Raw genomic sequence first — 12,440 nt, 5'->3', positions numbered from 1 at the left:
TTATGAATAATACTGTTGTTACATATAATAATATAGATGTGTTGGAATGACATATGCACTTTAAGATGGCGGCGGGAATCCCCCCCCCCCCCCGTGTTGCGGTGCTGAGGACAAGCGAGCGACGCAACACACACTGAAGTATTGAAACCTGCCTCTGGTGAGCCCCACAATACCTTTAATTTATATGACGTCACAAATAAGATGACGTAGATAGAATAAAACGACTTAGGTTAAAACCTGCACATAATTTGAGTGAGAGTTTTTGACGGATAATTAAGTGTATATTTGTGTTCTTTGACTCTTATGAAAACAAATATTTATTAATTAATTAAGTAAGTTTGTTAATTTGTAGTAGCATGTGTTGTCCACTAGGTGTCGGTGATGGACGGGTTTTCCTCATTTTCTTTCTTGTTTTTGAAGTTCCATGAGTTTCAACAGACACACAAACTCACCTCGTGAGCACCATGGGCGGAGACTTAGGAGACGCAGCAGGTGTAAAAGATCTGAGGTTTATTTCCTGCAGACTTGTTGGTAAACAATTAAAACTACAGAAGCCAAAAAAAGCATCTATTTGTACACGGAATGTCAAACAATCGGTGAGACAACGGAAACGACGCGATGAGAAGACACCCACAGAAAAACTGCACTCACAAAGTTGCCTCGCAGAGAGGGCCTCTAGCGCCCCCTGCTGTCTGCCTCTACCTACAACAGCAACAGAAAGGTTTTTTAAAAAAAATGGCCGCCGTTTACTTGGCATCCAGCTTCGCCATCTCCTGCAGGTAGATGCCGATGCTTTCGCTGTCGAACAAGACAAAGTAGATGTTCTTCAGCGACGAGCTGTTGGAGGACACGAAGTGGTTGGAGATGGCCTTGAGGATGAGCTGTGCTGCCGTCTGTTTAGGGAAGCCGTTCCTGCAGGAGACGGACACCATTAGAAAAAGTTCTCGAGGTTTCCCTTCGTCTCGCGGAGCTCACCTTCCGGCCGGTAGAGAAGGAAACGCCACCGACTTGAGCTTCTTCTCCTCCGCGGCGGAGAGACAGTTCTTCACCGTCTTCTCCAGCTGGTCCTCGCACTTGTCCGACCCCCACTGAGGCACGTTACAGTGGATGATGAAGCGAGCAGCCATCCCGCTGGCCTGGCTCACCGCCACTGCAACACAGGTTACAAACGTTGTTGCCACTTCCACCCGCAGACACTAGAGGGCGCCATCACAGCAGTACCTGACGCTACATCCAGGGGGCCCTGGGATTTCCGCAGCTCTTTGACTGCATCGAGAAACTCGCGTCCTCCGGCCTTCTCCAGAGCGTTGCCTGTGAACAGAACATTGGCGTCAGAACCCAACGTGCCGGGTCGGTACCCTGGACTCCTCCTCACCGACGCCGTCCTTCAGGTCGAGGTCGGCGTTGGTCGGGTTGATGATGGCTTCCACCTTGATGGTTCCGATTTTGCTGATGTCGCTCTCCGTGAGTGAGAGCTGAGGAGAGGGACAACTTTTAAAGACTGGTTCTGGACTCGCGGTGGTTCGGGTCCGGTCTCACCTTCTGACCCAGGAACAGGCTCTTGGCGGACAAGATGGTGAACCCGTCGCCCGGACTGTCGTCCACCGTGGAGCTCGGTACCGACTCTTTGTCGTTTTCTGTGTTCTGTTGGAGGAGGAGACGTTCAAACACCAGAACCAGAACCAGACCCAGACCCTGACCCTGACCTTTGGCTTCCGTCCACGTTTGCCTTTGACCTTCTTGACGGTCTTGGCGGGTTTCTTCTTGGTCCGCGACTCCTGCTTCTCTGGCGCCGCCGCCTGGCTGACCACGCGACCCCCCCTCTTCTTGGACAGCAGCTCGGGGTGAATCCGAGGCAAGACGCCGCCGTTGGAGATGGTGACGCCGCGCAGGAGCTGCAGCAGAAGAACACGCGTCTGAAGGCCGTCCAGGAGGAACGAGACACTTCCTGGTCACTAACAGAGGTCACGGGGTCAGATACCTGGTTGAGCTCCTCGTCGTTGGCCACAGCCAGCTTGATGTGTCGAGGAGTGATTCTGCCCTTTTTGTTGTCGCGAGCAGCGTTTCCTGCTAGTTCAAGAATCTCAGCTGCAGAGAAGGGAGTGAGACATGTCAGGAGAGTGAGACACAATAAGAGATTAAAACTCAACAGAAGAGTGAGACTCAACAGAATAGTGAGACACTTCAGGAGAGTGAGACTAGACAACAGAGTGAGGTACGTTCAAAAGAGAATAACATGTCAGGTGAGTGAGACATATCAATGAGTGAGACGGGAAAAGTGAGACACATTGAGTGGAGCAAAACTCAACAGATGAGTGAGACGCAACAAAAGAGTGCGATGTGTCAGGAAAGTGAGACACGTCGGGAAAGTACAACTCAAATAAAATAACACCTCAGGAAAGCCAGACACAATAAAAAAAAGTGAGGCATGTCAGATGAGGGAGACACATTGGGAAAGTGAGACACAACAAAAAAAGGAGACACATCAGGAAAGTGAGACACAACAAAAGAGTGACACGTGTCAGGAAAGTGTCAGGAAACAAAAGAGTGAGACACAACGAAATAGTGAGACACAACAAAAGAGTGAGACACAACAAAAGAGTGACATGTCAAGAAAGTGAAACCCAACAAAAGAGTGAGACACAACAAAAGAGTGAGATGTGTCAGGAAAGTGAGACTAATCAGGAAAGTACGACACAACAAAAAGTTAAACACCTCAGGAAAGCAGACACAAAAAAAAGTGAGACACAACAAGATAGCGAGACACATCAGGAAAGTGAGACACAACAAAAAAGTGAGACACATCAGGAAAGTGAGACACAACAATAAAGTGAGCCACATCAGGAAAGTGAGACACAAAAAAAGAGTGAGAAACGTCAGAAAAGTGAGACACAACAAAAGAGTATGAAAAATTTGGAAAGTGAGACACATCAGGAAAGTAAGACAACAAAAATGAAGACACGTCCCTAAGTGAGACACAACAACAGAGTGAGACAGGGCAGGAAAGTGAGACACAAGAAAACGTGAGACACGTCTGGAAAGTGAGACACAACAACAGAGTGAGACGGGTCAGGAAAGTGAGACACAACAAAAGAGTGAGACGGATCAGGAAAGTGAGACACAACAAAAGAGTGAGACACAACAAAAGAGTGAGACACAACAAGAGAGTGAGACACAACAAAAGAGTGAGGCACAACAAAAGAGTGAGGCACATCAAAAGAGTGAGACACAACAAGAGAGTGAGGCACAACAGAAGAGTGAGCCACAACAAAAGAGTGAGCCACAACAAGAGAGTGAGACACAACAAAAGAGTGAGACACAACAAGAGAGTGAGACACAACAAAAGAGTGAGACACAACAAGAGAGTGAGGCACAACAGAAGAGTGAGCCACAACAAAAGAGTGAGCCACAACAAGAGAGTGAGACACAACAAGAGAGTGAGGCACAACAAAAGAGTGAGACACAACAAAAGAGTGAGGCACGTCATGTGATCAGATCCCACCAAAGGTTGTGTTGTTGACTCACCTGCTAAATACTCGATGACAGCTGCCATGTAGACCGGAGCACCCATGCCGATGCGGTACTTGTGTGTGCCGGTGCGCAGGTACCTCATCATCCGGCCCACCGGGAAGATGACGCCCGCCCGGGCCGACCGGGACAACTTGGTGACCTTCTTCTTACCCCCTCTGGCTGACATCCTGCTCTGGAACACAAAGACCAGCTGAGTCCACTGTAGGGTCTGCGGACCAGAACATAAACAGACGACCTGTGATCACCTGCACAGGTGAACCATGAGACCATTAATAGAAGAAGAGTTCTGACTGTGCGACCTCTGACCTCACTGCAGGTTAGTGACCTGAAACACACCTGGACCTCTCGTCCCAGCAGGACAGCAAGTTCGTCCAGTTCCCTCCAAACACTTTCCTTCTTTGTTCCCTTTTATTTTTCCATAACAGTTCTCGTGACGTCACGCGTCCACACAAACAAACGTGGCTCTTCTGAGTGTCACTGAAGAATAGTAACACTGTGACGTCACGTGGACTGTCAGGGTTTCACCTATTGGACGCGTCAGAGGAAGTTCGTGACGTCACGTACACGGCTTGTCTCCGGGAGACGTCGTAACTTGTCATTTTTATCATTTCAAATGTGGCTCGGTTCGTCGCGAGGGTTCGGTACCGCCGGGTCGAACGTAAACAGAGCGGGATCGGAGGCGCGCGGGCCGCGGCCTTCAGCGGCGTCACGTACATCAAAGCACCGATCGACTGACCGACCGACGGCAACACCGGTCCCTTTTCTCCGACCCTCGTCCAGAACATGGACCGGGTCGGTTCCGAGTCGCGGGACACGGGTCGGATAAACGCAGCTGCGTCGCGAGCAGCGGCCGCGGCGCCGCCTCCGTGGGTTCCGAGCGGACGGACCTCCCTGGACCCGCTCGCCTCAGACCCGAACCCGCCGCCGCTGCAGCTGCGGCCGCGGAACCACCGACGGTCGGTGCCGCGACACGTTAACCGACGATCTGGAGGTTCTACCTGTTTGTGCTCCTTTTCCTCGCGACTGTGCGCGACCCCGAGTCCTCCTGCGGCGGCGCGGGTGTGTGCGTGCGCTGGCTGTGCGTCCTTGTGCGTGTGCGTGTGCGTGCGTGTGTCAGCGAGCAGACATGGACGGAGGCTGGTTCTGGTTCTGGTTCTGGTGGTACTGACGCCCCTCACGGCAACAACATGGCTCCAGGAAGGAATGTCGGAGGCAACATAGAACCTCCACTAGAACCTCCGACTCTGTTTATCTCTCTCTTCTCTCCTCTCTCTCTCTTTTCTCCATTCCCCCCTTTCTCCCTCTCTCCCCCCTCCCCCTTCTTTCCTTCTCGCTCTCTTTCTCTTCCATCTCTTCCTCGCTCTGACTCTCTCGCTCTATTTCTCTCTCCGTTTATCCTCTCCCTCCATTTCTCTCTCTCTATTCCTCTCTGGTTCTCTCACTCTCTTTCTTGCTCGCTCTTCTCTCTCTCTTTCCCTCTCATATATTCCTGTTTCCGACTCTCTCGTTCCATTTCTCTCTCTTTTTTTGCTCTAATCTCTCTTTCTCACTCCATAGATCCCTCTCTCTATTTCCTTCTCGCTGACTCTTTCTCTCTCTCTCTCTCTCTCTCTCTCTCTCTCTCTCTCTCTCTCTCTCTGTTAATCTCACTCCATTTATCTTTCACGCTCTCTTATTTCCCTCCATCTCTGACTCCATTTCACCCTGTCTTTTTCTCTCACTCTAGTTCTCTCTCTTTTCCTCTCTTTCATTCTCTACCTCTCTGTCTCTATCTCTCCATATGATTTTCTCTTCTCACTCACTATCCCCTCTTTCTTTTCTCTACCACTCTCTCTTTATATATATATATATATATTTCTATCCCTCTTTCTCTCTCTCCATATCAATCATCTATAAACCTCTCTCTCTCCTCTCTCTTCTCTCTCTCTCTCTCTCTCTATTTAATTATTTTATTAAACAACTCTTACTCCCTCTTTCTTTCTCTACCTCTCCCTCTCTCTCTCTCTAAATAAATATATATATATATATATATTTCTATCCCTCTCTCTCTCTCTCCCTCCCCATTTAAATATTGTATTAAACAACTATTACTCCCTCTTTCTTTCTCTACCTCTCTGTCCTTTATATATATATATTTATATCTCTCTCTCTCTCTCTCTCCATTTAATGATTTCATTAAACAACTCTTACCCCCTCTTTCTAAAACTCTACGTCTCTGTCCCTCTCATTCTATCTTTTTTTCTTTCTCACTTTCAACATCTCTCCCTCTCTCATTTCTTTCATCACCCAGTGACTCTTCAGTGTGTTTGTGGCATCAGTACTTGTGAAGTGAGTATTTTTAACCCAGTATTATTTTGTTGTTAAAGTGCTTCACAATCAAAACCTCATCAGACGAACAACAACGACCTTGAAACCATGAAGAGTTGAACGATTGTTTCAAAGACACTGATGGACGATGAATAAACGAGTGGAACAACAAACGTCTTCAGACGTGTACGATTGTTTCATGGAAACAGGTAGAACAGTAGTGAGGAGGTGGAGAACATGATCTGTTGTCTAACCTTGATAGACACCGTGTAGGTAAGTAAGTTATTTGTATTTATATAGCGCTTTTCCAGACCAGGGTCACAAAGCGCTTAAACAATCAACACAATATTCAATAAAGAATATACTTTAAAGGTCAAGATAACACTGAGAACACAACAGGAGTTCTAGAAAATCAAGGAAAAGCCTGAATAAATAAAATTGTTTTAAAATGTTTCTTGAAGGAGTCAGTAGATCATCAAACACAGAGATCGTTCCAAAGCTCAGGAGCAACAGTCTGGAAGGATTTCTCTCTTCTGGTCCCTAAAGCTTTTTCAGGAACCATCAGTAGATTCTTATCCACAGACCTCAGAGCCCGAGCTGGGGTGTAAGTCTGGATCAGATCACTGATGGAAGGTCTGACCATGAATAGATCTGAAAGTAAGAATCAGAATTTTAAAATGATCCTGAAAGAAACTGGCAGCCAGTGAAGAGTTTTAAGGATCGGAGAAATGTGAGTTCTTCTACTAGAGCGGCTCAGAATTCTCGCTGCAGAATCTAAATTATTACGCATTGTATTTAAGTGTAATAACGATTACATTTTTTGTTTTTCAATTAAACTCATGGATGGTATTGTGTCCCAGGATCTCTCTGCTGCAGAAAAGTGTGAAATAGTTCAATGCCTTCGTCAAGGTATGAGAACCTTAGATGTTTCACGAAAACTTAAGTAGGATCATCTACAAGAGATTTGTGGATGATTCAGAGCAGACATGGATTCCTGCAGATGAAGGCACAATGAAGAAGGTTTCTTCCAAACAAAAACATCATTTGAGAACATATAAGAGAGCAATTGCTAAAATATTATTACAAAATATCAAACAGATATTTAAAGCTGCTCGTGCCTCTGGAGCTCCACGAACATCAAGGTGTAGGATCTCCAGAGGTTTGCAGTTGTGCATAAACCTTCTACTCGGCCACACATGAACAATGTTCACGAGAAGAAACGGCTGCTGTGGGACCAGAAATACATGAAGACTAGTTTTGTTGTTCACTGATGAGTGCCGTGCAGCCCTGGATGGTCCAGATGGATGGAGTGGTGGTTGGTGAACGACCACCATGTCCTAACAAGGCTGTGATGTCAGCAAGGAGGTATGTGGAAGTTCTGACTGACCTCTTTCTTCCACGATACAAAAGAAAGAACTGTAACAAACTCATCTTCATCTCATGCTGCCATTAATACCTCTGCATCATTGGCTGCTGATAGAACCTCATGGTGTGGCCCCCCATCCTCCCCTGACCTCAACTCTATGGAGAACTTTTGGAGCATCCTCAAGCACAAGATCTATGAGGGTGGAAGGCAGTTCACATCCAAACAGCAGCTCTGGGAAGCTATTCAATTCCCGAAGGAGACCTCCTGAGGGATCAATAAAGTTCTACCTACCTACCTATTCTGACATCCTGCAAATACATTCAAGTAGAAACTGTCCAAAAACTCACAAGGTCAATGGATGCAAGAATTGTGAAGATGCTCTTAAATAAGGTCCTATGTTCAAACGTAACTTGACCTGTTAACATGATTTTGATTGAAATAGCTTTTTATTTCAGTAACTATAACCTTATGCTGCATATTTAAAAAAAAAAACAGAGATTATTTTCAGTTATTAACAACCTATAAAATGTTATAAAACTCTGTCGTTCGTAATAATTTGGAATAGTGCATTTTAAGTGTTCTATTCTTAAAAAATATACAGTTATCATTGGGAGGTTTGTTCAATAACAATCAAATTCATTACATAACAGAAAAATATAACTTGCATAATAACTTGTAACACAGTGTAAAGGTCATAATGTTTAACATGGTTCTCCTTGAGACGTGCAGTAAAACTTCAGTGTGTGAGAAGATCTCAGGAGAAGCAGAATCTTCAGTTATTAAGCGTTTTATCTGCAACTTGTTGTCTCTTTGTTGTGAGTTCTCTACAGTGCCACCCGCAGGCCTGGAATGTTATTACAGCGGCTTCAATAGATCTGTGGCTAACTGAACCCACTTTGTGCCGCTGAGTTCTTAAACAGAGGTGCAGATGTGGAGCTCAGTGAGGAGGACCTCAGTGGGAGTAGGTGTTCCTCGGGAGGGAGTGACACCGGAGCGGGTTGTTCCAGAGGAATCCAGCTGGCTGAGGACCGAAGAGATGTGGAGCAGAAGATCTGATGTCTGGCTGGACCTTCTTCAAAGTCTGTGGCACGATGCATCATCCACATGCAGGAACTGATCCACCGGGTCAGGTCTTCTGGGGGGCGTGTCGAGAGACCTGCAGCGTCTCCTCTGAAGACCTGCAGCCCTCAATTATTCATCGTCCATCTGCTCACGCAAGACCCTTCTAGACCGAGAGAAGTCTGCGAAGACCCAGGTCAGTGTCAGGAACCGAACTGTGGGCAGAGTTAATTAAATCGATTCTCTTGCTCGTATAAAACAGGCGTGATCAGTGGAACATAGATCACATGAGTCACCATAGCAACCGATGAAACAAAGTTTGACTCCTATTTCTCAGCAGGGATTCAACTCTTTTAACCACAGAGGCAGGAAGTTGTGTTATCTAAGGTCAGGTGTGAACATTTGCAGAAACTAAACGTCCTCAGACGAAGATGCACTGGTACGATAATGGCTGAACTGGTTTCCTTTGCTCCATTTCGGCATGTGTTTATCAGTCTGGACATCTAGATCAGTGGTCAAGACATTTAGATCAGTGGTCAAGACATTTAGATCAGTGGTCAAGACATTTAGACCAGTGGTCAAGACATCTAGATCAGTGGACAAGACCTCTAGATCAGTGGACAAGACATCAAGATCAGTGGACAAGACATCTAGATCAGTGGTCAAGACATCTGGATCAGTGGTCAAGACATCGAGATCAGTGGACAAGACATCTGGATCAGTGGTCAAGACATCTAGATCAGTGGTCAAGACATCAAGATCAGTGGACAAGACATCTAGATCAGTGGTCAAGACATCTGGATCAGTGGTCAAGACATCGAGATCAGTGGACAAGACATCTGGATCAGTGGTCAAGACATCTAGATCAGTGGTCAAGACATCTGGATCAGTGGTCAAGACATCTAGATCAGTGGACAAGACATCTAGATCAGTGGACAAGACATCAAGATCAGTGGACAAGACATCTGGATCAGTGGTCAAGACATCTAGATCAGTGGACAAGACATCTAGATCAGTGGACAAGACATCAAGATCAGTGGACAAGACATTTAGATCAGTGGACAAGACATCAAGATCAGTGGACAATACATCTAGATCAGTGGACAAGACATCAAGATCAGTGGACAAGACATTTAGATCAGTGGACAAGACATTTAGATCAGTGGACAAGACATCAAGATCAGTGGACAAGACATTTAGATCAGTGGACAAGACATCAAGATCAGTGGACAATACATCTAGATCAGTGGACAAGACATTTAGATCAGTGAACAATACATCTAGATCAGTGGACAAGACATTTAGATCAGTGGACAAGACATTTAGATCAGTGGACAAGACATCTAGATCAGTGGACAAGACATTTAGATCAGTGGACAAGACATCAAGATCAGTGGACAAGACATATGGATCAGTGGACAAGACATATGGATCAGTGGTCAAGACATCAAGATCAGTGGACAAGACATCTAGATCAGTGGACAAGACATATGGATCAGTGGTCAAGACATCAAGATCAGTGGACAATACATCTAGATCAGTGGACAAGACATATGGATCAGTGGTCAAGACATTTAGATCAGTGGTCAATACATTTAGATCAGTGGTCAAGACATCTAGATCAGTGGTCAAGACATATGGATCAGTGGACAAGACATTTAGATCAGTGGACATTTTATTTGTTCAGGCTTTTCCTTGATTTTCTGGAGCTCCTGTGTTGTTCTCATTGTTATCTTGACCTTTAAAGTATATACTTTATTGAATATTGTTTTGATTGTTTAAGCGCTTTGTGACCCTGGTCTGGAAAACCTCTATATAAATACAAATGACTTACTTACTTACTTACATCTAGATCAGTCCCAAACCACCGGAGTCAGTCCGGTTCTGGCCCATGATACATTTGTTAATGGGCTGAACGAAAATACTTAATCATTCATTTCATACTTTTTTTTTTTGGTTGCATTGATAATTAGAGACTGATGGGTGGTTTTATTTTGAAAAAACAAAGAATATATTTGTCTTCAGTCACCACATGAGTATTTTTCACTCACTTAAACCGATCGTTCACCCGAAATCTACTCACCCTCATGTCGACTACGAGTTGGGATTATTTTCTGAGTAATCTGTTCATTGTTATAGTTTCAATATATGTCCATATGACGGTAGCGAACAGACCCGACATGAGAAATTGTTCCGCAAAAAAATGATGCAAGACTATATTTTAAGCTTGTTCGAGGCGGAAGCTAACATGCTACATGGAAGGAAAACACTCGAGTCTTGTGCGAGATCCTGCTGTAGACGGCAGACACTTAGAGGACCGGATTACTAGGAATGTAAAACTGAAAATAATCCCGAACCCTTAGTCGACCAGAAGAAAATGAGTCAAATTGGAATTTAGCGTACATTTACAGTTTCATATTTTTATATTGAACGCGTTCTATTATTTTTCTTGCGTCTCATCGCGGCCGCTCTGACATTGTCGCCCACATTAAAATGGTGCAAAGACTCCTGGTCTAGACAACATTGTCTTCATCTTCCCACCAGTGTGTGTCCTGCTGCCTCACAGTTGTGGGTCAAACAGACTGACGTGTGTGTTTTTAATTCTCTTGACTCGGCTGCTGCTAACTCCTGCTGTCTCCGCGTCCGAAACTTCTCGCTTCCCGCGGTTAGCCGGGCGGGAGTCTGACACCAGATTAGCCGCGCCGAGACTTTAGCTCGTGCTATCTGAGCGGCTACACTTCGTATCTGCCACACAAGACACACACAAAATAAAAACCTCACTCTCCGACATCACGAGAGCGTTCACCTTGCAGACGCCGCGCGAGGCCTCGAGGCCGCAGGTCGGTTTGTTTTCATTCAGACACGCGGCCGTTTTAAACTTCGTCATCTTCACCGGTGGTCGGATATTAAATTATCCCGGGGTTAGGTTTAAATGGAGACTATTATGAAGGGCCGTCGAGCAAAAATAAAGTAGCTTGAAGTATGAAATCATCTGATAAAATCAAACTAAAATAAATCAAATGATTCTTTTTATTTTTTTCCCCCCAAAATCTTCTTTTTATATTCACTTAAATCATTTAAATGTCAATGAATACTCACAAAAAAAGGTCAAAATATCCTCTAGCAAAAGACTTATGAGGGTGGGAGGCAGTTCCCATCCAAACAGCAGCTCTGGAGGCTATTCTGACATCCTGTAAATAAATTCAAGCAGAAACTGTCCAAAAACTATCAATAGATGCAAGAATTGTGAATTGTTATCACATAAGGGTCCTATGTTCAAATGTAACTTGACCTGTTAACATGATTTTGATTTAAATAGATTTGATTTCAGTAACTATGACCTCCTTATGCTGCATTTTTTTTTGTTTTAATTATTATTTTCAGTTAGTAACAACCTATAAAATGTTATAAAACTGTCAAAAAAAATTGTAATAGTGCATTTTAAGTTTTCTATTATAAAAACAAATACAGTTATCGTTGGGAGGTTTATTCAATAACATTCAAATGATTTTTTTTTTTTTCCCCAAATCTTCTTTTTATATTCACTTAAATCATTTAAATATCAATGAATACTTACAAAAAAAGGTCAAAATAAAACCCTATCGTCATATTTAGAGACTAGTAATGAATAATGGAAAAAATACAAAATAGAATTGAGTTTCTACATGATCTATGACCTCATGAGGGACACAGTCAAAGACTCATTATATAAATGAACATGTGCTAGTAATGCTAACTGTTAGCTCTTTAATATCTTAAGACGCCCTCAAAATGAAGTGGAACTCTTCACCATATGGTCTGTTACCAGAACATCTTTTTGGAATCTGCCTGTTGCAACTTCTATTACCAAGAGTTCTAGTTAGTTGACTTTTTGGGATTTGAACTCGTTTAACTCGTAAAAAACATTCGACTCAATACATTTTATTTATTTATTGTGGAATTAAGAATAAGACGGTCTGATGAAAGGATAAAGAAGGGTAACCTCTCTTCTTTAGAACTGATCAGATAGATAATAGAAATATAAATTATTTTTTCCAGCAGCAATAACACATACATACGTAAATAAATACATGTAAAAAACATTCGACTCGACCCTGAAAAAAACCCTGAAATGCTGCCACAACTCCAGTCGACGTGTTAGTGTTAATTTTATTTATTTATTTATTGTTGAAATAAG

General features: G+C 44.1%; 1 protein-coding gene across 1 annotated transcript; it reads right to left on the bottom strand.

Annotated features, from left to right (window-relative positions):
- Positions 1-493: 493 nt before the first annotated feature.
- On the bottom strand, positions 494-3,698 carry macroh2a2 (macroH2A.2 histone). The gene is made up of 8 exons (XM_087802911.1): positions 3,526-3,698; positions 1,982-2,088; positions 1,707-1,895; positions 1,540-1,644; positions 1,376-1,475; positions 1,222-1,311; positions 976-1,150; positions 494-912 (listed from the first exon to the last, which is right to left on the bottom strand). Exons 1-8 carry the CDS (start codon positions 3,695-3,697, stop codon positions 747-749), a joined length of 1,104 nt encoding a protein of 367 aa, XP_087659037.1. The 5' UTR covers position 3,698; the 3' UTR covers positions 494-746.
- Positions 3,699-12,440: the final 8,742 nt, after the last annotated feature.

This window comes from Callionymus lyra, chromosome 11 (assembly GCF_982586985.1).
Source record: "Callionymus lyra chromosome 11, fCalLyr1.hap1.1, whole genome shotgun sequence".
Classification (NCBI taxonomy): domain Eukaryota; kingdom Metazoa; phylum Chordata; class Actinopteri; order Syngnathiformes; family Callionymidae; genus Callionymus; species Callionymus lyra.
Note: the sequence above shows the minus strand (reverse complement) of the source record. Positions and strands in the feature narration are given on the sequence as shown.